At 42.9% G+C, this 24,276-nt stretch overlaps 1 protein-coding gene across 2 annotated transcripts in view; it reads right to left on the bottom strand.

Annotated features, from left to right (window-relative positions):
• Window positions 1–14,025, bottom strand: part of TTF2 (transcription termination factor 2) — a 37,632-nt gene extending 23,607 nt beyond the window's left edge. Inside the window, exons 1-7 of one of the 2 annotated variants that reach the window (XM_045801414.2) lie at window positions 13,975–14,025; window positions 13,791–13,893; window positions 11,341–11,427; window positions 3,064–3,130; window positions 1,398–2,360; window positions 758–872; window positions 238–420 (exon numbers count right to left, since the gene is read on the bottom strand). In XM_045801414.2, the coding sequence (XP_045657370.2) occupies window positions 238–420; window positions 758–872; window positions 1,398–2,360; window positions 3,064–3,130; window positions 11,341–11,427; window positions 13,791–13,893; window positions 13,975–14,002 (1,546 nt within the window). In that variant the 5' untranslated portion in view covers window positions 14,003–14,025. The remainder of the gene's footprint in view (window positions 1–237; window positions 421–757; window positions 873–1,397; window positions 2,361–3,063; window positions 3,131–11,340; window positions 11,428–13,790; window positions 13,894–13,974) is intronic. The other variant, XM_045801415.2, reaches the window with a different exon arrangement.
• Between the last annotated feature and the right edge of the window lie 10,251 nt (window positions 14,026–24,276).

The raw sequence follows: 24,276 nt of genomic DNA, 5'->3' as shown, positions 1-24,276 counted from the left end.
CGTGCCGGCCCCTGGGCTGACTGATCACGGCCCGCGAACAAGGTCAGTGAGCAAGGCAGGCACAGCAGTCTAAACAAACACTGTGCAAAGCTCAGCTGAGCATCCCAGTCTGTATCAGACGGGCAACTTACAACTCCAGAATGGCTTCTCCTTCACATGGCCATGGAGACATCTCCCGGGCAGCATTTAACTTGTAGGGGCAGCTAGTCACACCAGGGCCTGGCCCTTGGAGCTTACCTCCAAAGCACCAACCGGATTCCCCAGCAGCTCCCGGGCAGGCAGCCCTCAGTCCCTGAGAACCCAGAGACTGCAGACCCTGACCCTGCAGGGGTTGGGCAGGCACCAAGTGAGGGGGGTCAGTGGTAGTTTTGGTGGAGTTTCTCTGTTGCAGTCCTGGAGTGTTACTCTTCTCATTAGTGTCTGCTCAAAAAAAACAAGGACAGAACAGGCTACAGTTCAGGAAAGCAAAGGAACTGTATGTGTGAGAGGAGGTCAAGAGAAGTTGGGATCACTACCACTCCAACGAGCTGGGGAAGACCTCAAGAGCACAGCACTGAAAATTCCTTAAATGATGGGAAAGAGTTGAGTCCACAGGAAATGAAGGAAGTTTTTATAAAACACAAGTGTAATTTTAAAAAGCTCAGAAGTAGATAATCAAATGGAAAGGTGAATGAATCAACATATTCTTTATCGTAAGGGCTTCTCGAATGTCTGTTGTAAAGTTCCTGTGAACCCCGAGTTCTGCGGGCCATTTTACCTGGCTCTGGGGAGAGGGCAAGAGCACCAAGGGCTTCCTCCAACTCCTGAATTTGCTTGAGCAACTTCTGACCCTTGTCTGGAAGAGCCTGGATGTCCACCGACTTCAGTGTGCTCTGAAAAACAGATCCTCTAAGATGATCTCTCGTCCCAAGTTGTTAGAAAGACAGTTTCAGATTAAAGAAGCCTAAGATGTGAAAACTCTGAAATTAGGGTCCTTTAAGTATATGTGTGAAAACCAGGGTTTGTTTTGTTTTGTTTTTTTGCAGATTTTATTTATTTATTGGACAGAGAGAGAGACAGCCAGAGAGAGAGGGAACACTAGCAGGGGGAGTGGGAGAGGAAGAAGCAGGCTCCCAGCGGAGGAGCCTGATACGGGGCTTGATCCCATAACGCCAGGATCACGCCCTGAGCCAGAGGCAGACACTTAACAACTGAGCCATCCAGGTGCCCCTGTTTTGTTTTGTTTTTTTTTAAACCCAACTGATTTACCCATCCTGAAAATATAAACCCAGGGAAAGACAGAACCTAAATATCTACCTACAAGACCTTTCTCATGTTGACATATTTCACTTGCTTGTGGCCCCCAGCAAGCAATGCTCTGCACTTAAAAACAAAGCACACAGCAGGTCAGTAGTTACCTTCTTTTGCTTCAGTTGTGTTGTGAGGTACACACGCTGGGCTGCTGGGTCTGAAGGCTCTACCTTCCTGGAAACACCTGAGGCAGGAGATGCTTTTCTTTGCACGCTTTGACCAGAGAATGGAAGGTTCCCCACCTTCCGGGAGTCCAGAGTTGAGTCAAAGAACAAGGGAGGCTTAGAGGAACCGAGAGCAGCATTATTCTCCTCATGGTCACCATGGCTGGAGGCCGCTTGTGGCCTCTGCCCCAGGGAGCGGCCCGTGCCCGGTGGTGCACGCGTCGAGGCTGGTCCCGGAGCAGGGCCGTCCCCAGGCTCCGGCTGCCGGGTGGTCTGCGAGCTTGGGTCGTCCCTTGCCTTTGTTTCTCCTGCCTCCCGGCTCTTGGGGTGCTCTTTGCTCACGTGTTCCCCTTTCCGGGCCTTGCTCACTGGGTTCTGACTATGAATAATTCCAGGCAAAGGCTTGGTTTCCTTTTCCCTCAGAGGCTCTGATTTTTTTTGGACACGATGACTCTCAACGTCCGATTTCTCCTGAAGAGGCCCAGATGGTTTTCCCTGCTCCTCACCACGGCACTGCTTGGATTTAACCTCAGAAAGGTTTCTTGTGTGCGTCCCTTCAGTCTCCTTTGCTTCACACTGAAACTCTGTCTTCTCTCGCTGCTGCTCTTGAGGTATAGATTGTTTTTTCTTTACCTCCAGGCCAGATGAGAGATCTTGCTTCATCCGGCAGTTGGATTCGGGCTTCTGTTCCTTCTTTTGATCCAAGAGCACATCTCCCTTGTCCTTTTGCTTCTTATCAGCCATCTTCTCCTCACCTTCGCCTTTGGTGAACTGTTTCCAGAGGGACGGTTCTTGATTCTTGTCCAGTACCTTGAACGGGTTTCTCTGCTGGGTGGAAAGATAATGAAGAGGCTCAGAGGCATGGTGAGACTTGCTGGTTACAGAATGTTCTTTGGAACGAGGCTCCTAAAAGACAAAGAAAATAATCTTAATATATTATATATTAACGCGAGCATCATATTTAGAATGCCTTTTTTCCAGAGGAAATGGAAACAGTAGTCCAATATTTCGGAACATTCCTGGGACTGTTTCTGCCTCTTGGAAAGACTACGTGCCTAACTCAGAGTATTAGTTTCTGAACAGTTACTTTCAATGCTCGGCTCCTCTGTCTGTGACCACTGCTTTCCCGGGCCTCAAGGTCAAGTAGTGACCAAATCAAGTGCTTCTGCAGTTGTAATAGCCACAATGTACACCTTTCACAAAAAATTATTCTCTCGAGATGACTTTATCCCCAAACACATACAATGTCCTATGCTTGCTTTGAGCTTGGCTTTAGGAAGGTTTCAGTGTAGGAATCCCGAGTCACAAGTCTGAGCTACACCTCGACCAATGGAATTCTCACTGCTTCCCTGCGCCAAGCCCCCTTTTGCACTGGGCATCAGTCGGTCTCTCACGGTCTCGGAGTTTACGAATGACACCTCGTTTATACCAACATCAAGGAGATACCAATCTCTAAAAAGATGAAGTCAGTCACGTAAATCTAAATTTTTTCCTAAATAGAACAGTGACTATATTTAAGACCTTGAAAAATATTTAAGTGAAATAGGAGGCAAATAATTAAATCTCCACTATAACCAAACAGTCCTTGGAAGACAGGAGCGATTCCTACCTGCCATGGGATACTTCCGCACCACTGCTTCCCCGCCGCCTTACTTCTAAGGCACTGGAAGAACAATCTAATGAAGTATAAAAAACAAGCAATCAAGGCTGTGGAAATCCATTACGACAAGATAAACTTCTTTTTCATCCAAGAAAACATCTTGCAACTATTTGGCGCAAGTTTTGGAAGGTCACTTGAAACCAATTACTCCTATATTTACATTTAAAAATTCTCTACTGCACGGTGTTATGTATAAGGGCTAAGAAGTGAAAGAAAAGAGGTGTCATGGACACCAAGATGTAAACAGGTTTATTCTTTTTACGCTGCACAGGACTAAAACAGAAAGATGATCAGCAGTGGGAGCTAAAATCAGAAAAAGAGAGATAACCAGACATTAGGTATCCCCGATGGGAAACCATGATACGACCTATACAGTAAACAAAACAAAACTAAGCCAAACCAAAACAAACAAAAACAAACCCGGATCAGGTCAAACCCCCAGATTCAATTACCAATTTACGGGAAATACAAACAACAGGAACACACAGAGCTCAGCCACGGGGATGTGATCTGTAAAATCTTGACAGTGAGAAATGCTCTATGACGAACAACTGCCTTCCTTCCAAAAATAAATTACAAGGGAGAAAAACAACGGAGAGAGAATTCCAGAGACTTCAAAGACATATCAATCAATTGCAACTGTGAGCTTTATTTATTGATTTAAACAAATAAACAGAAATTATTAAAAATAAATTACTTAGGACATCTACAAAGGTCCTGGAAATCTGCACTCCAACTGGTTAAAAAGAGAGAAAGAATCCCTATCTCTTAGAGCCATTCACTGAAACGTTTACAGAAGAAATGATGGTATCTGGGATCTGTTCCAAAATATGGCAGGAGCTGGGCGGTGGAAGCAGTTAGAGTACACACGGAACAAAACTGGCATGAGTTGGTAATGGTTGAAGCTCATACGCTTCATTATTCTATCTTGCCTACTTGTATATATTTGCAATTTCCCATTAAAAAAAAAAAGATTGTTATTCAGACATACAACCCTATACAAAGATGGTCCCCGCACCAGTAAACACAGCCTACACACCCACTACACAGAAATGGTTACGCTGCTCCATTCACAAACGAAACCACACACATGCTCTCCGGCACCCCAAATTTTGCATGGGATTCTCCCTCTATCCAAAGGATGTCCTCCTTATCCCTATCTGCCTACCACTTCCCCCATCACCAGTTGGCAAAGTCCTACATGTCCCTCAATGTCCAGTTCAAGCCATACCTCCTCTTTAGCAAGGTTTTCCCACATTTCCTTCCCTGTTCATTCACTGTATTGTTTCTGTATTTCTGTTGCATTTAGTTGTATTACACTCATATCTGCCTATCTACCTGACTATATTTTCAGCAACTGGAAGGCTATAATCATATGTGATCTCTTTATTCCCAACTATGCTTTGCCTTTTGTACATAATTGTTAATCACGGAATTAAATAGAGCCAGCTGATTTTTTCCTTACCCAAAATGATTCCTCAAACGCATTTAATAATCAAAGAAGAGCTTTCAAATACCATTTTACTTAATTGTTTAACTAGGTAATAAACTCAACCAGAAAGTATAAAACGGCCATGAAAAGGATCCTCTCACGGTACCCTACATGCCCAGTTCCCATCTCTTCCAAGTACTGATTCCTATTAGCTTTCTGTTTACCTTTCCAGAGATTTTAAAATGTATATTCAGATCAATACAAATATATGAATCTTAATTTCTTCTTCCACGCAAATGGATAGCATAGTATACATACTACTAAATACCTTGCCTTTTTTTTTAACAATGTCTTCAAGATTTTTCTAGAAGAACATATAAAGGGGATGTGTGTGTGTGTGTGTGTGTGTGTGTGTGTGTGTATTTTTTCCCCTACAGCTGCACAGTTTCCCACTATCTAGAATTCCATTATTAATTTAACCAGAACGCTCCTGATAGACAGTTTGGTTGTTTCCAATGTTGTGCTACTAAAACAATGTCACAATGAATCTTAATACATCTGTAGGGTAGCTCCTTATTTCTCATATTGTATACTACAGCCTTCTCAGTTTTTCCTGATCAATTACCTTCTAGATTTTACTTACTGCTGTTGTAGAACTCATTAAGTTCCATTTTTACCTACATTAATCCTTTCTTTCAGTTTAATTTTTTGCTCTTTTTCTAACTTCTTAAATTAGTCCCATGATATACAACGTGAATCATGACAGTCTGAGTCCTAATTCAAACTCCCCTGATGTCATTATCTCACCTGGACATTTAAGCAAAGATTAGCCTCAAATGAACACGTTTCCATAAAAGTCAAACTAAAAAGAAAATAGGTTCAGCCCTTCTCATACAAACTCTCAATTCTCCCATTCAAACCCACAATTTTCTGAAAAAAATTTACTGGTCTCTTTAGTTTTTCTCACTGCAATAGGATATTATATTGAACACGTGTAATAAAATTTCTGAAATGCTTCGAATGCGAAACAATTCAAAGTATTGGCAACTATTAGACCATACCACTCCTTATAAAAGCAAATCAAGAATAAATTGCTGCTGTTTCAAGTGTATCAAGCACCTGAAATCTTCACCGACAAGAACATTTCATAAATCATATCTATTTGAAAGCCCAAGCCACTGCAGACTTTCAAAAGGGCAGGACTTGGAGACCAAGAAAGGAGAAAAGAATGCATCTACCATGCAATTACTAAGCATCTACTGTGTTCTAGCCACAGTGCTAAAAATGCTTGTACTTGTATTTTTATTAAAACCAATCTGGGTGGGCTTCTCTGTTTTTAGGATAAAGAGTTTGTTATGTTTATTAAATTGCAAATCAACAGAGAAAGCAATGGAAATATATTCTTAGAGAAAGCAAATATTGATTCCGCTATGAAGAACAGCGTACTTTCTGCAGTATGTTCATTATTTTCCAGGACATAAGTAATAAACAATAATGATAAACACTAGAGGAAGCCAGACCTCTTCAATGCTTCACGAGAAGGCATATCCTCCCTTCTGCCTGAAGGCTGATTGTCCAACCCAGACTTACACTGTCAGGCATGTTCACTTCAGCCAGGCCCGGATTCTCTCCAGCTCCAGAGTCATCCTCCCTTGGTTTGAATCCCAGCCTTACTAAATAATTAGCTCTGAATCCTCAGATACCTCATGGAGATATCTGTGCCAGTTTCCTTGCCTCTAAAATGGCCACAAAAAAAAAAAAAAAAAAAGAAAAGAAAAAGTACCTACCTCGTATGATCACTGTGAAGACTACATGCATTGATACATGTAAAGATAAGGTTCAGATCAACACCTGACTCATATCAAGGGCCTGCTAAGCAATAACAATCTTAGTTCACTCTCTGACCCTCTTGCTTATTCCTATATCCACACTTCCGCTTATAGCCCCCAAATATTCCTTATCTTTTATATAATGTATCCAAATTTTAAAGGTCATTCAAGGCCAAGCTCATGTCTCAACTCCTACACTTTCTCAGTAACTTGCACCAACATTTACCCCTTACTGCGGGTCTCACGAGATCACAGAAGCGCCTGCATTTGAACACATCCAATTTGGTGCTACGACATGTAGATCGTGCTGGCCGCCAGCCTTCGTGTGTAGGACTGCTCCCCCAGTGGTGTCAGAGCTCCTTAGAATACAGGTTCCCTTGTTTATACGTGCCGGCACTAGAGAAACACAAAGCTGGATTTCTACCGCATCCTCTTACATTGAAATTCAGGATGGAACAAATACATAAATGTAAAAAATGCAACTGTACATGTTCTGGGGAGAAAAAGAGAGACGAATTTTTTTTTTTTAATCCTAACGTGAAGAAGGCTTTTCTAAGTGGGACCTAAAGCCCTGCAGCTGAGAGGTAAAAGATTTAAATTCTGGCCACGTGAAAGTTTTAAACTTCCCCCTGAGGGGGCCACTGAGGAACAGCCCTGGAAAAAAAAGTTCTAAACTTTCATATGGTAAAACTACCATTAGCAAAATTATAAGACAAAAGGCAAAGTGGGAAAAGTAATTGTGACCCATATTACAAAGAGCTAATATCCTTCACGTACAAGGATCCCTTCCATTGCGCAGCACAGTGCGTGACACTCCACAGCATAGATACTGGACAGGATGTACTAGCTTTATTGAGGGGGCCTTTTAGGGGCGGGAGGACCTGAGGTGCTTGTGCACGGGCCTGGCTTATACCCAAATTTCTCCCTGTCAACTGCCCAGAAAATCATCACTGGGCTCTATCATCTGCCCCCCATTTTTACCCAATAACCAACCACACAAGCAGTCTGCTAGACATGCAAAGATTCAAGTGTTATTAAAAATAAAATATTCTGAACATCCCACAACGACCAGTTATTTAAAGAACTAAAACTTGTTTTACTTCGTTATAGATAAAAGAATACTTTCATCTACTTTGATTCTCTATTCTTGAGAAGTTGGAAGACAAAGGAGAGGACGGGGGAACGGGAGGGGAGCAAACAGGAACTCAGGAAGCTCAATGACAACGTCCAACATTTGTGAACCAAGGTGTGTGTGCCCCATTATTCAAGTCAAGGCAAGAGTTCTTCCCTCTGGTTCTAGTGAGTGACTGTTCAGTGTCCCTAAACAGAGGGCCAAGGCTGAGGGCCAGTCAAATGCTGGTGAGGAGCACCACCTGGTGTTTAAGTTCCAGAATTGCACACAAATGCACCCACGTGCCAAGGGATGAAAAATGGGCATCTCGGCCCCCCAGGGGCTTACACCTCCTTCCCATGACTCTGCTGCACCTGTCTCCTAGTCTGGTTATGCTTTAAACATACTGGAATTAAGTCAAAGATGTAAAGTACTTTAAGTTCGGTTTTCATTAGAAAACATTATATTCCCTGAGGTCATTCTCCAGAGTACAGGGGTTCTGGCTAAATGCCGTTACTATCTGCTAAGAAAGTCGTCTACTGGTGTACCTAATTCTGTTAAAATTTTCAGTCTGTACTACCTATCAGGGTACTTGTTTGTTTTTTGTTTTTTATTTATTGTGTGTTGTGTAACTATTTTATTTGTCTTAAAACAACCTTTTTAAACCTCCAGTAATTACCTTCTAGTAATAATGTTCTAGACTTGGGCTAAAGGAAAAACATTTGCATACTTTACTTTTCTATTTTATTTATTTTTTTATGGGGGGGAGGGGGAGAGGGAGACAGAGAATCTTAAGCAGGCCCCACGCCTAGGGAGAAGCTCAACGCAGGGCTCGATCTCACGACTGGGAGATCATGACCTGAGCCAAAATCAAGAGTCGGACGCTTAACCAAATGAGCCCCCCAGGTGTCCCTTTACTTTTCTATTTTAAAATAATGATCAGCTCTCAGCCTCATCTACCTAGTATAAAGAATGTTCATGATAAATTCTCCAAATTCCATCTTGAGCCTAGACCTTTCTTTGGAGCTGCACTCACTTTTCTAGCTGGTTTCATATATACATAAGACGTGATTAGTTCAAAGCTGTCTGTGTTGGCCACACATCCCAATCCTCTATTGATGTTACCTTTCTTTCCCTGTCTTGCTTAATGGTGAACTCATTACCCGTAAATCCAAACTTAACAACCATTGACTGAGTGCTGACAGCGAACCAAACGCCACACCCCATGCACTATACCCATGACCTCACCGAATCCTCACAATCCAGGGAAGTGGGGACTGTGAGGAACCCTATTCCTGAGGGGAAAATGAGGGAGAAAGGCACATGATTAAATGCCCTACCAAAAAACTGTCTTACTGATTTTCTTTCAGGAAGTTTTCTGCAATCTAAGTGCATCCAACCCCACTGCCAATGCATCAATCCAAGCACAACTTTCACGAGAGACTGAAGTGGGTACATCTAGAATCTGCTAGACTGAGGTTTGCATCCCAGCAATGCCACTTGACAACCCTGGGACCTGCTTCCTTTCCCCGACCTCTCCCAATGTTAGTTGCCTCATCATCCTATCATAGAAGAGTCTATGGCGGTAAGCGCCCCTAACGTCAGCTCTTCCCAAAACGATCCATACAGACTCAGTGTAACACCAATAAGGTTTTCTAAGGAAATTTAGAAGTTGATGATACATTTTATATGCAAATGACCCAGAAGAGCCAATCTTGAAAAAAGAAGAATGTTAAGACTCACACTATCTTATCTGATTGTATCAGGACAGGCAAAAGGACCAGCAGAACAGATTAGCAAGTTCAAACAGATCCATAACATGGTAGTCACCGATTTTTTACAAAGTGCCAAGCATTTCCATGGGGAAAGAAAAGTCTTTCAAAACAGTGCTAAGACAACTGAAAAACATTCATTCAGTAATATATGGAAAAATAAATGAACTACTCCTGTCTCATAAGAGACCCAAAATTAAGTTGAAGTAGGTGACAGACTAAACAGAAAAGCCATCAAGAAAGCAAACTATAAAACCTCTAGAAGAAACCCTCGGAGAAATTTGTGATCTTCCGGCAGGCGAAGATTTCTTAGAATGTTTTCAGAGAAAACATAAAGCGCAAAGCACAAAAACATGATAAACTGGACTCTATAAAAACTAAAAACTTCTGCTTTTCAAAAGAGTTAAGAAAATGAAAACCAAACACTTGGAGAAAATATTCATTATATATGTATTTGCCAAAGTACTTGTACAGGAAATATGTAAAGAACTCTTCCAATTCAATAATAAAAAGACAACACAATTTTTAAAATGGGCAAAAATCCCCCAAAGTTACACTTTATGATTCCACTGATGTAACATTTCTGAAATGACAAATTTTAGAAATGGACATCAGATTCCTGGTTGCAAGAGATGAGGTGGAGGGAGTCAGGGTAGAGGAATTCAGTGGCGAAGGAACTGTCCCATATCTTGACTGTGATGGTACATACAAAAAATCTACACATTAACTATAGAACTAAATCTATACACACACACATCAGTACAAGGAAAACTGTTTTCACAAATAAGATCAATGGACAGAATCGATAACCTGATTGTAATATTATATACTATTTATATACACTTTGCAAAATGTTCCATTAGGTAAAGTCTACAGGGGATCTTTTTGTACTATTTCTTATAAATGCATGAGAATCTACAATTACCTCAATAAAATTTTCAATGAAAGAAATGGGCAAAAGATTTAAACAGATACTTCACCAAAGAAGATACACAGATGACAAATAAGCACAAGAAACTGATACTCACAAAATGGAATTCGACTCAGCAATAATGATGAATTACTGATACACACAACCACAGGGATGAATTTCACAGATACTGTTACATAAAAGAAGCCAGACATAAACGAAGGAATCAAAACAGTGGTTGCCTACGGTGGAAGGGGAGGATTAACTAGAAGGGGGTCCAGTGGCACTTAATGGGATAACAGAAATATTTCTGTATTTGACTGAGGCTTGGTTATATCAATTTCTCAAACTCAACTGTTGAACACTTAAAATCTATGCATCCTACTGTACCCACAACTCAAATAATAAAAAGAGCAATATAGGCAATATTCAGCTATGTACAAATTGTGAAGATGGTACTGAAATGCCAATATCGGGGGTGGGAGAATTGATCTAGAATATATAAATTCTGAACTGCACAGAATATCATATAATGACCATCATATCTGGCCCCTCCCTTCCTGGTTAGCCTTATCTTCTGAAATCTCTACTCAAACACATGCTAAATTATTACCAAACCAAATGCTCGCAATTCCTGGTTATTTCCTAACTCTATATCCTAAGGCAGGGTATTGATCTGTTAAATAGGACCCTTTTCTTGCCCCTACTGAATTCCTACTTACCTTTCAATACTCATGACAAATATCACCTGCCACCTATATAGATTTCCCTGCCTTACCTCTGAGTTTTCCTAAAAAAGGGTAACCAACATTTATTGAGTGCTTAACATACTTTAGACATTTTTAGACATTACTTCATTCTATTACTAGAATGTAAAAGTTGACAAGTCACGGCAAGTTAATTACTGTTGGTGGGCCGATGTTACTGGCTCCTGAAGAGCTGGAGAGGGAGGAAGGTAGAGCCGTTGATCTGAAATTAACCAGATTCGCAAATTAACCAGTTGCTCAGCAGTGAGGGAGGGACAGCTCAGAAGGCATTCAATACATACAGAAATCCTCTTTGTTAAAAATGATTTTTACAGAAGAGTCAATCCTAGGAAAACACACCTGGCTGTAACTCTTCCAGGCAAAGAAAGAAGCAAACACACTTAGATGTTCCTTTTGGACACTTACCTATATTCTTCCTTGCCTGGCGGTAGAAGCAAACCCTGAAGCCCTACCACACAGTCCTCATGCAATAAACAATGAGAAACAGGAATACTAGAGGGGAGAAAAAAAAGGAAATTTTGTTTTAGGAGACAACAGAAATCAACCGTCTAAAATTAAATGCAAACTATGGGTTTTATTTATGTATTTGTTTATTTTTGAGAGACAGAGAGAGTGCGCATGCACGCACGCACACAGGTGATGGGGGAGGCAGCGGCAAAGAGAGAAGAGAGTCTCAAGCAGGCTCATGCCCAGTGCCAAGCTGACTCGGGACTCAATCACATGACCCTGAGATCATGACCAGAGCCAAAATCAATAGCCCAAGGCTTAACCGACTAAACCACCCAAGCGCCCCTAGTTTGTAAACCCCATACATATGTACATCTATGTGCATTCCTCTGGGGAAAGGCTCCGCAGCTTTCATTTTTTTTCCCACTCCCCTCAAAGACAGGATGACAATAAATACGCCTTTTTCCTGATGACTCAAAAGCTCAAAACTATACTGTGTTCTGCGACCTCTTCATTGTGAGATCCCCCAGGAACGGCTGAAGTATCTAAGACTGGCTGTGAATCTTCCCCAAGTTCTTCCATTATCCTCTCTCCCATAACAATCTGTTTAGGAGCAGGCTCTCCTAACCTGTTTCATGTCTGGCTTAAGTCTTTTTAACTCTCTTTTCCAACTTATAATGAGAATGTATATATGACACATGAGGCTACATAGTTTTGAGTGGAGATCTAAAGTACTCTCACATGACCTGTGGCGCTTGTTTCTTCCCTTGTTTTGCATATATCCTGGTTACCAGATATATCCCAAATCAGTCACGTTTCTCATATAACTGTAATCAAGTCAAATATTATATTGTACTAGTTTGATAGCAGTATTCCATATAACGGTTTGTTTCTTTTTCTTTTTTAACGATTTTATTTTCAAGTAACCTTGACACCCAACATGGGCTCTAACTCACAACCCCTAGATCCCATGCTCCACCAGCTGAGCCAGCCAGGCGCCCCAAAGGTATTTTTTTTTTAACATAAAACTGAATCTTATGCTACGTTAATGCTTATTTCCTATAAATCTGAACATGCTTCCATGTTTCATGAAACTTAAGCTAGGTACAGAACCTAAGAAACTCAGTACAGAAATTATAAATAAATAGTAAATCCTGCTTAATGATATGTTGTTGATTGCTTAACTGGCTTGTCCCCTATCTTAAGATTTGGCACTGCTTTTCTCAAAAGCATTTCAGATTTAACTAAACTGGATAATTTCTTTCCGATAAAAGGACAACTTACTAGAGGGCTAAGAAAGTATTTCCTCTAAAAACTTATTTGCCAATCTGAAAACAGATACAAACTCTTTCACTTAGCTTCAAAGCACAACAAAGACACAAATCATCTAAATCACGTAAGGGAAACATAAGTTAATATATACATGTTAAAAAATACTTTATATTCTAGTATTGATATCGACTTTGGGCCTTATATGAGATGGAGAAAATTTATGTTTCTCTACCAAATTAATTAGAGAGCAGGAAAAAATGTTTAATGTGATAAGGTTTAAAAATTCATATAGGCTGTGGACCTTATTAACACTTTATGACAATAGTATTAACTTTTCTCACTTTAAGAAGCTGCTTAACATTTCTGGGTCTCAGGTTCCAATTTTGTAAAACCAGAATGCCGGTCAGGTATCTGATTTTCTTTCAGCGTTAATCCCTAACGTAACCTGTTTCTTTGGATTATCAATCTCACACTTTAAATACAAAGAATCTTTTTTTTTCTTTTTTTAGATAGAGAGAGGGCACAAGGGGGTGGGAGGCAGAAAGACAGAATCTTAAGCAGGTTCCATACCCAGTGGGCAGCCCCAAGCAGGGCTCGATCTCAGGTCCCTAAGATCATGACCCCAGCGGAAATTAAGAATCAGATGCTTAACCAGCTGAGCCACTCAGTCGCCCCCAGAGAATCCTATTTAAAAAAGGAGTTGATAATCTGACCACCCCCAAGTTTTAACCTCAGACATTTAAAAACAAGTTCGGCCTGAAACTAGTGCAAAACGGGGACCAATTATTTTCTACTATGTCTGCATGTCCTCACTTAGCTGGGAGAGGCAATGTCCGAGCAGAAGTCCTGACAAGCAAGAAGAAACCGAGAGCTGGAAAGGACCATAAGGTTCCAGATGTAGTTGACCCTCCATTTTACAGGTGGGCGAAACGGAGGCCCAGAGAGGGTGAGTAAGCTGCCCAGGGCCAAACAAGCAGGAACGGAGCGCCTCCTAAACACGCTACGCTGCCCTGGGATCACCAACTTCTTAAAAGCCCTGGCTGCACAGACCAGGGTCCCCACCTCTCCTAGTGCCTGTGGCGCCGGGCGGAGGGGAGCTAGCGCTGGCAGACAGTCCTGCCCAGCTCGAGACTTACTCGGCTGCAAGCACGAAGCTGCAGGTGTTAGCCGGGCACACATAGAAGCTCTTTCCTTTATTCGGGCCATCGCGGACGCCGGTCTTAAGAAAGCAGACGATCCCTGAAGAGAGGAGGTTGACAACGATTACGTCAAGCTAGACTGACAGACCCCGGGGGCCCCTAAAAGAGGCGGACCCCTTACCGTGCTCGGAACACTTAACTGCTTCCATGAGCGTTCTAGTCTCCAATTCCACGGAGCCCGCCCCCAATGCCTGCTTCCGTCTTTTATTCCACCCGCCTCGCTCAGGAGCCAATCAGCATCGATCTTCTGCAGGCTCAACCCCCATAATTCACCGCGCGGGGCCTTAACCCGCCAACCCCGCGGGCGCCCTGAATTTAAATAGTGGGGCGTGGCTGAAGTTGTCGGGGCATTTTGGAGGGTGGCTGGGCGTTTTGGCCAGGGGCTTTCCGGGGGCGGGGCTTCTCTTGACTGGTGCTGGGAGCGGAAAGGACGAAGCTGTGTCCGGGGGAGACTCCAGCTTATAATTGAGACCAAGAGGCGGCCCTAGAGGGAGCACGCGTTGCAACTACACAGGCGAGCTCTGCGAGGAAGGCACCCTTCTGCTGGTGGGCTGCGGCGCCCGGAGCTTCGCGGTGGTCTCCGACCCGGGGCCCGGGCGCGGTCCCGGGGGAGGGGAGGCCGGGAGAAGCTGCTGCCCCGAGAGGAGCCTGTGAACTTGCAGGGCTGGGGCGCGGTGGTGTGCGGGCTCCTGGGCGCGTAAGCTGCGCGGTAACCCGAAAAGTCTGGGGGAGAGCAGGCACAAAGCCTTCTGTTGCACCCCCTCCAGCAATCCTTTTAACTTTGCATTGCGCTTTAGACTTAGAGTGCTCACACACCCACGTCTCTCTTGACTCGGCAGCCCGGTGAGATGGGCAGCATGATATGGAAGACCCCGAGGTTCATAGAAATTTGAGTGACTCGACCAAGGTCACGGAATGAGTGAGTGGGCGATCCACGGACAGGTGCCCCGGGGACTGCGCAGCTGCTTCCTGTGGACTGAATGTTCTCTAGGCCCTCTTTATGCAGGAACCCTGAGTTGGAGAAGTCAAAGTGGAAACAGCAGGGAAGAAATAGATAACCTTTGATGAAAGCTACTCTGTATATTTTGTATTGTCAAACTTGTCCTATTAGTATGCTTTTGTAATGTTAAACGAGGCTGAAGTTAAAGAAAAGAAAGGGAACTATTTGAAATGGTAATCAGAGCTATTAGCAAAAAGGGAGGAATAGAAATCAGAGACATATTGCAATAGAGATGGATTCATATTACAGCTATTGAGAACCATATGCCCGGACATATGGTGTGACACATGCAACTGTTCTTATGGGACAGTAGGACAGAAAATCTGTAATGTCTAGGAAATCCAGGTTATATGATAAATGTAAGTTGGAGGGGGAGACGGGAGGCAGGGGCTTCACAGGAGGGGAGACAAACCTGAGGTATCATTGTTAATTAAATAAGTACTTATTAAGTAGCTTTTTGTTTATCCAGTGTGAACGAGGTGCTCAAGAAATACAGAATTCATTTATTAACACACAAGGTTTGAAACAATTATTCTAACCACAAGGAACTTCATATATGAAGGAGGCTGAGTTAGCACACATCAAACACTTAAATAACAAAGTAAAATAGAATTTCAACGTCAAGATGAGTTAGTAAACACTGTAAGTCTAGATAAAGGTGGGTTTGGAAGCAAAGTGGAGGTAGTTTATACATAACCGCCTCTCTGAAACACCTATCGATAAACTTAGAAATAAGGCAGGAACAAAAAACAAATAATAAATAGAGGCATTTTCCTTGTACCCAGATTATAATTCTTTCATTGAGAGATTTTTGTGTGTATATCTACCGGATGCTGTATTGGGAGAAGTAGACCGTGAGTACTGGAGCTGCAGGATGGGGAGCATGGTAATTTAATTATTTCTTGAATAGATAAGCTTTTGGAAACAAATAAGACAAAATCAGGGCCTCCTAAAAAGCCCATTAAAGGAGCTCTTCCTCTGCAGGATCTAAGGCAATGTCTCAATTACAGAAAGGAGAGATATTTCTGCCATAAATTTGGGATATGCGAGATCAAAATGTTCAGGCTCCAGGCGGTTTATCCCACCTAACCATATTTATGAGAGTGAGAAAACAAACAAGGCGGTCCTTGGGTGAAAGGTGGCCATAATATAAGGAATGAGGCATAAGCTATAAGGAATTATATAATATATGCTTTTCAAAATATACATTAGTGTACATGTATTAACTTTTATTCTTAATTTATGTTTAATTTATATTCTAATTAGCCTGCAGACCCCTGAAGAGAATGTGTTTCATTGACCTCTATTTTGAGTAAAGTTTGAGAGTTTTTTTTTTAAAGAAGTTTTTCTTTTTTAAGATTTTATTTATTTATTGGGGCGCCTGGGTGGCTCAGTCGTTAAGCATCTGCCTTGGGCTCAGGTCATGATCCCGGGGTCCTGGGATCCAGCCCTGCATAGGGCTCCCTGCTCAGCTTCTCCCTCTCCCACTCCCCCTCCTTGTGTTCCCTCTCTCGCTTTGTCTCTCTCTGTCAAATAAATCTTTAAAAAAAAAAAAAAGATTTTATTTATTTATTTGTCAGAGAGAGAGCACAAGCAGGGAAAGCAGAAGGCAGAGGGAGAAACAGGCTGCCTGATGGGGGACTCAGATCTCAGGACTCTGGGATCATGACCTGAGCCCTGAGCTGAAGGCAGACACCCAACCGACTGAGCCACCCAGGTGTCCTATAAAGTTGAGAGTTTTATTTTGTTTCCCTTTAAAGCTTAATTTGTTCAAAAGGAATACCTAGGCTAGGTTCTAAAGCTAGATGGTTTAAATCCATAGGGTAATGATCCAGTAAATTCTCCCTATGGGGCTGGTCAAATGCAAAGTATATGATGGAATTATTCTAAAATGAATTGTGGTAATGGCTGCATAACTGTATATGGTTACCGAGACTCGGACAACTGTATATGTTAGAGAATTTTATGGTATCTAAATTATCCCTCAATAAAGCTGTTAAAAACAAACAAAAACTCAATGTATGAGTCATGCCAGAATATCTGCCTGGAAAATAAAAGCTAAGGTCATCTCGATATTTTGACATCCTCAGGAAATAGAATGGGTGAAGGAGTAATATAGTAGACACTCATTAGTTTCAGATAGCGTGCTGGCTGGCATATATTAAACATGCCAGGCACCTGTAAGGAACTGGTGGTGAGAGGATCAGCTACAACAGTCATCCCTTGACGTCCTTGTCACTCTGTATTGTTTAAAAATAATCAGTGAGAGTGCCTGAGTGGCTTAGTCTGTTATGCGTCTGCCTTCAGCTCAGGTCATGATCTCAGGATCCTGGGATGGAGTCCCACATCAGGCTCCCTGCTCAGCTGGGGGTCTGCTCGTCCCTCTCCCCCTGCCCCTCGCCCTGCTCATGCACGCTCTCACTCTCTCTCTCTCTCAAATAAAATCTTTAAAAAAAAATCAGTGATCCCAAGTTATTTGTAAAATTCCAGCTTCTCTGCAGCCTTTGGCTTTACTCAGTATTTTAATAATTAAGTTGTTCAAATGTGTTTTTCCAATCAGTTGATAATTCTAAGAAATACATTTTGTTTTCTGAACTTCTGTCTTTCAGGGGTTTTGCTTAATCATTTTGGGGGTGGGGTGGGGAGAAGTAACTACTTCGAAATGTCAGATAAAGGATTTTTGCCCAGGAGGCACGTGATTATTGGTGGGAACCATTGCAGCCCACTATTTTCTGAAGAGTATTCTGAGTGTTTTTATGTCCATTTTCACATTTGGTTGTCACGCCGACCTTGGCAGTGAGTATTCTTTATCCCTTTTAAAGAGTAGAAGACTAAAGTTCAGAGTAGTTAGGAACTTATCCCAACGCCATGCTCCTAACTGCTGTCTTACAGAGAGCCTCTGCTTGAACTTGGGGACCAGTTAGGACCCACATATTAATCTTGTTTGGGCTCAAAGTCACAAAGCTCAGGGGCTGGAAGCTGTTTTTTGAGATTCCCAATCCAGTTCTTGCCACTACAGTATGTTTTTGAAGCATTAATTATTCAGCGATCCATTCCGATATTTAACCTACACACAACCAGGCACTGAGGTATTTGTGGTATACAGACATGGCTCAACAAATTCAAGGTTAAAAAAAAAAAAAAAAAAAAAGCAAACCAAGTGGTGTCATTTTCTAGATGATCACGAGGTGGCGGCATTTGAACATAAACACAAGGCCCTCCTCTTCTATTTCATTCTTTTTGTTTAAGGATATGTAAGTGTAACTGGATTTCCTTTCATATTGTGCCTTTCAAAGATAGGACCATTTTAAACTCATCCTTTGACATAGGCACCTTCAGGATGATGTTATGTTAAGGATAAATCTGGTTATCATTTGTAAAGCCAAGAGACTTAACAAATTCTTTTGTTGTACCATATTTCTTATTAGATGCCAAATGTCACTCGTCTTAAAATGCTGTCCCCAAAATGGTTCAGAGTGCCCCTTCCTTCATCTACGTGTGTGTGTGTGTGTGTGTGTGTGTGTGTGTGTGTGTTTGGTAAGTGTACAATTCAATACTTTTTCAGTAAACTTATAAAGTTGTGCAGCCATCACCATAATCCAGTTTAAGAACGTTTCTATCACCCCCCACACTTCCCTCAAACCCACGCATAGTAATCCTAACACCCCCAGTACCAAGCAACCACTGATCTGCTGTCTTTATACGTCTGCCTTTTCTGGACATTTCATGTAAATGGAATATACAGCATGGAAGCTACCGCCTCTGTCTTCATGAAGCACGATGCTTTTGAGGTTCCTCCAGATGTTGTAGCATGTATCCACCTTTTATTCTTTTTATTGCAGAAGAGTATTCCATTGTATTCACTCCTCAGCTGATAAATATTGGGTTGTTTTCCCTTTGGGGTTGTTAGGAATAATGTTGCTATGAATATTAACAAGTGTTTGTGTGGACATTTGTTTTCATTGCGCTCAGGTACACGCTGATGGGTGGAATTTCTGGTCGTGCGGTAAATTTAGGTTTCGCTTTTTAAGAAATTGCCCCACTGTTTTCCAAAGTGGCTGAAGCACTTTGAGTAGGGTATAAAGTTTCCAGCCTCCGCACATCCTCACCAACACTTGCTATTGACTGCCTTTTTTTCATGATAGTCATTCTCCTACTTGTGAAGTGGGATCTCCTTTGGGTTTTAATTTGCATTTCCTGATGACTTTCGACGTTGAGCTCCTTTTCATGTGCTTATTAGCCATCCTCTTCCTCTTTTGCAGTGGTTTTGAAAGGCTTTTTCCTTTAAAGATTTGTATGGAACTTAAACTAAAACCTAAGTAAAAATGACATCAATCGTTATTAATCCAAGGAGATCAAAGAAAGAGTTATGGTGTATAATGTTAAGTAACACAATTACATATGCAATGATCATAGTCATGTGAAAAATGCTTAACTACAACAAACTATTAACTTTTATTTTTGAGACAGAGAGAGAAAGAGAGAGAGAACCCTGAGCATGCACGGGATGAGGGCAGGGGCAGAGGGAGAGGAAATGAGAGAATCTTAATCAGGGTCCACAGCCAGCACAAAGGACTGCACGTGGGGCTCCACGCAGAGCTTGAAGCGGGATGAAGGTGGGGCTGGGGAGTTGCTGGATCTCAGGACCCTAAAATCGTGACCTGAGCCGAAACCAAGAGTCAGATGCTTAACCAAATGAGCCACCCAGCTGCCCCACAACAATTAACTTTTAAGACTACATATTGTATGGTTCCATTCCCATGGCTCTGAGAGGTTGGGTTGGGAGATGGGTGCGATTTTATTTTGTGCAACTCACATGTGTTACCCTTAGGATTGAAAAAAAATCCAAATGTCTTTCCATTCAAAGCAGAGGCATAGGAAAAAATGAGGGAATGACCCAAACAACAATCATGCTTATTTAAGATGGTAGGGTTATCGGTGGCTCTTTTATTTTTTTTCCATGTTTCTGTACAGCATGTGATGCTGTCAGCCTGTCGGCGGAAAAGCAGTTGGAGGACCCACATCTCCACACCTCTACCACTGCACCTCTTAAAAACTCCTTCACTTCTCAGTCCTGCTGGCTGGTCCTGACCTTTCTATAGTCCTTTCTTTCTTTTATTGTCTTTTTTCCCTCCCATCCACTTTTTGGTATCTCACTTCAAACCTTATAGCAAGATAATCTTTTCCCCTATTCCCTTAATTCTATATGTTTTATTTTGCTTAATTCCAACCTTATCCTCAACCCAGATTCCAAATATCAGTAGAAAGCAAGGACACTTCTCACTCATTCCCTAAAACCCTTGCCTCTTCACAAGTTACAGACACCCTAGTCTCAGGACCTCGGTGACTGTGCCCTGGTGTCACTGTGAGTTGCATTTCTTCAGGCACTAGGGTAGATTCCAGATTCTCAAGTGGAGAATGAAGAGTTCACTCTGAAGACTTTTGCCATGAAGTTTTGAGCCTCCCCAGGTGCTGGGATCTTTGGGCCTGAGCAAACTCTGGCAGAGTTCTGGCTGGCTCCGCGCCATCTCTTTGCCGAGTTAACCTAGGGGCTGGAGGAGAACAGCCTGTTTTCTGCTGCTGTTCTTCTGTACTAGAATGGTCTTACAGAACTCATCAACCTTTTAAAAACATGAATCGATTCCCTTACTCTTTGCTTAAAACACTTCGACTCGGAAACTCTCCATTCAACTTAGAAAAAAAGTTTAAATCCTCATCCTGGCTCATGGAGGGCCCCATGTGACCTTGGCCCTGTCTGCTTCTCTCTCTCTCTCACCTTCTGCCCTTCTCCTCCCCGCCGCCTGTGTTCCAGCCATCCTGACCAGCTCTCCCTGTCTCACTGCGCCTGGCTTTGTCCTACCTTAAGGCTGTTGTTCATGTTGTGCTTTCTGCCTGGAACGTTTTCCTAGTTCTTTCAAAGCCTTAGACCCTAGGTCTTCAGGTCTCAGCTGAAGTATCCCCTCAGTGAGAGTTTCCATGACTACTTAATCTAAGGAGATCCTTCCTTGCTCTTCTCTGCCTCAGCACCTTGTTTGCGTTGTGCATAACAGTTAGTTAGCTTGTTGCTGTTTCCTTGTTGATGGTCTGTCTCTTCCTCATAGATTATATACATAGGTGCCAAGAGAGCAGGGACTGGTTCCGTTTTGCTCACCACAGTATGTAGAAATTCAATACATATCTGCTAAGTGAAATAAACTAAACCACAGAGGGGAAGGGACCTAGAGCCACCTAGCTTGCCCACCCAATCCCCTCCCACATCATCCCTAATGGATTTAGCAAAGGAACTTCGGGTCACAGCAAATTCTCTATCAAAATGGCAGTTAGTTCTAATGTATATGGAGGAGGAATCTGTCTTTCCGTCCGAAGCTTCCGCTTACATATTATCTGGAGTTACGCATCATACACTTAATTCTTTTCAATGTCACTTCCAAATCTCTGAATGCAGCTCTCTCATCCTCCCCACATCTCCTCGTATTCCCAGTCCTCAGAGAGTCTGCTCCAATTGCTGCAATCATTTCTCTCCCCTCCGGACCCTCCTACCAGCACTTTTCAATGAATGTTTGCTTCATTTGAGGCATCGCCAATAGAATTCAATATGAAGAATCCTGTGGGATAATGATCTCCTTTATTTTAGATATGACCACGATACGCATGCAGTATAAAGCAGCAAAAAATTTCTCTCTCCTTTCTAACAAATATGTCACGCTAGTAATTCCTATCAAGTGTGCAATCAACCAGAACCACAGCTTTCATTTTTCACGCATGAACTCGCATCTCCTTTACCTGGTGCATCTAATTGCCTGAACTTAACTCTGGGTTCTATCTTTCACCCTGTTAGTGTGGCTCCATCATTCTAACCTGTCTAGATCTCTTTGAATCTTGCTCCTGTCAGCTGACCTATTAGTGCTATCTCCTGACTCCGTGTCAACAGAACACTTGACAAGCTTACTCCCTTGGACGCCATCTGAGTTGCCAGGAGAAATGCTGAAGCAGGCAGAGCACTTCAGCACGACCTGGGGAGCTCTTCAAGTAAACTTGGTGCCTAAGGCATTCTGACTTGGGCCATTGCGGAGTGCCATGTGGCTCCTTCCAGTTTGAGTGCCTTGCTGCCGCTCGTGCATGCTCTCTACCCGTCCCTTGACTTACCAGCCTGCGAAGTGGAGCGGAAGCGGAAGTGAGCTTAATGTGGGCGATTTTTTTTTTTTTTTTTTTTTTTTGATGAGCGTCACAGGAAGAGGCCTGGAAGCTGCAGGGGGATGTGGTTCTTCAGGACATAGGCCCTTGCCTGGCGCCAGCCTAGTGATTCATTCAGCCACACCATCTCCCGTCTCGTCGACTTGCCTGACAACATCTTTAACTTCTCACTTCTTATCTAATCTGCCACCTCCCTCCTGGTTCTCTCTCCAGCTTTCCATGCCTTTGGATGAGGGCCAACTGGTTCTAGGTGAGGGATTTGCTCCAGTCCAACAATGAGAAGAAGGAGAGTTAATAACTCTTTTGATGAAGATCTGAGACGGCCTTCCTGGGTAGCCCAGGGCATCCCCTTCAAAAGATGGAGCTCTTCCTAGCTCTTCACTTCTCCTTTAGAGCTTTCCCACCCTCCCTTTCCTGGACCGACTTCCACCTTACTCTAAGTAGAGGTCCTCCACACAGCAGACAGAGCTTCTGGTCCTCCCCAGTAGCCGGAAGACAGCGAGGGCTGGCCTTCCTGCTGAGAGGCTTGCCGCCTCTCCTGGCATCTGGAAGTTTCTTCCTGTAAGCAGGCAGTCTCCTTCCTTCTCCCAGTGGGTGGGTTCCTTCAGACCCTGCTGGTGCCTGGTGCTGGGGATGTGACCGACCCACCTCAGCCAGAGAGAAGAGCTTGGGTGGGGCCGGGGCTGTGAGGTGGTGCTTTCTGTGGTTTGTTGGCTTTTTTTTCTGCTTTCTCACTCTTATGCTAATTGCCTGATTCTTCTCTCCCATTCCTCTTTTTCTCCCACTTTCCCCACTACCCCTCCTGCCAACCTTCAACACTTCTCCTTCAGTCCAGCATTAAAGAGGGGCCGTGGAAGATGACTTGCGCAGGTTCTGTGTATGCCTGCCTGGAGCTCTGCAGGCATGTTCAAGCAATCCCTTTCCATCCTCATGCTTTTTTTTCGGATGACACAATTTCTGCCCTTTCCTAATTGCCTATGTCTGACAGAACAGCTGGAGCATGGCTAAGCAGTAGGTGGGGAAGTGCTGCCCACGTGAGCAGCGTTGATGTTAAGCTGTATACCCTACCCGAGTGTGTGCACGTACAATAGAAAACACCAAATAACTTACTCCCTCTGAACCACGCTAACAGGCATGAAGAACACAGGTACAGAGCAAACCACAGTTCAGCTCATTAATTACGCTGTCAATTCTTCTATGGACTGAATTGTGTCTCCCCCAAATTCATGTGATGAAGCTCTACTTCCCAGTGTGATGGTATTTGGAAGTGGGGCCATTGGGAGATAATTAGGTTAAATAATGCCCTGAGGATGAGGCCCTGATGATGGGATTAGTGCCCTTATAAGAGAGACTCTCTTCCTGTGTGTGTGTGTGTGTGTGTGTGTGTGTGTGTGTGTGTGTGTGTGTCTGTTTCTCTTTCTCTGTCATATGAGGACATAGCAAGAAGTTGGCAGTCTACGAGCTGGGAAGAGGCCCTTGCCAGTTGGCTGGCATCTTGATCTGGGACTTTGAGGCTCCAGAACTGTGAGAAGCTGAAGTTCTGTTGTTTAAGCCACCCAGTCTACGGTATTTTGTTATGGCGGCCTGTGCTGACTAAAACAAATTCCCAAGCTAATTATTTGCTACCTGCCATAACATTTGTTTTCCAAATGTGCCATTTGCACTCAAATCTACATGCAAATTGAATTAGCTAATTAATACAGGTATAAAGTACCTTAGGATAGGAGTCTCTGGTGATTCCATTCCCCATTAATTCCCATGTATTTATATATCTTCACTTGCAACTGCTGGATTAAACTACCCTGGCTCTTCATTTAACTATAAAGCACTCAGACAATTTTGTCCAAATGTTCCTCTGTCCGCATTGCCTTGATATGCTGACTCTTTCCAGCAACTTCATACTTATCCTTCTCTAAATTAGGCTCTTGGGCTGTGCACCCAAACAATGATCCCGTTTTGTAGCAAAGCCCATGCTTGCATTTCATGTCCATACCCTGCTCTGTCCACTACCGTGTTAAGAACTAGAATGTCAAATGTAGGTATCTGGTTTCCTTTTCAGGAATAGAAAGGATTAGAATGCCCAGCTTGTCCATGGTGAAAACAGTGATACCTAACGTTCATGAATTCTAACTCCTGTACGTGCATATCTCATTTAACCCTTCCAACAGACTCCATGAAGTAATGGGCATCCCCTCCTTGTATGGTCGAGGTAAGTGGGACAAAGGGAGA

This window comes from Ursus americanus, chromosome 12, assembly GCF_024610735.1.
Source record: "Ursus americanus isolate L20-20 chromosome 12, mUrsAme1.1.p, whole genome shotgun sequence".
Classification (NCBI taxonomy): Eukaryota; Metazoa; Chordata; class Mammalia; order Carnivora; family Ursidae; genus Ursus; species Ursus americanus.
This window is presented reverse-complemented; position numbering and strand designations above follow the sequence as displayed.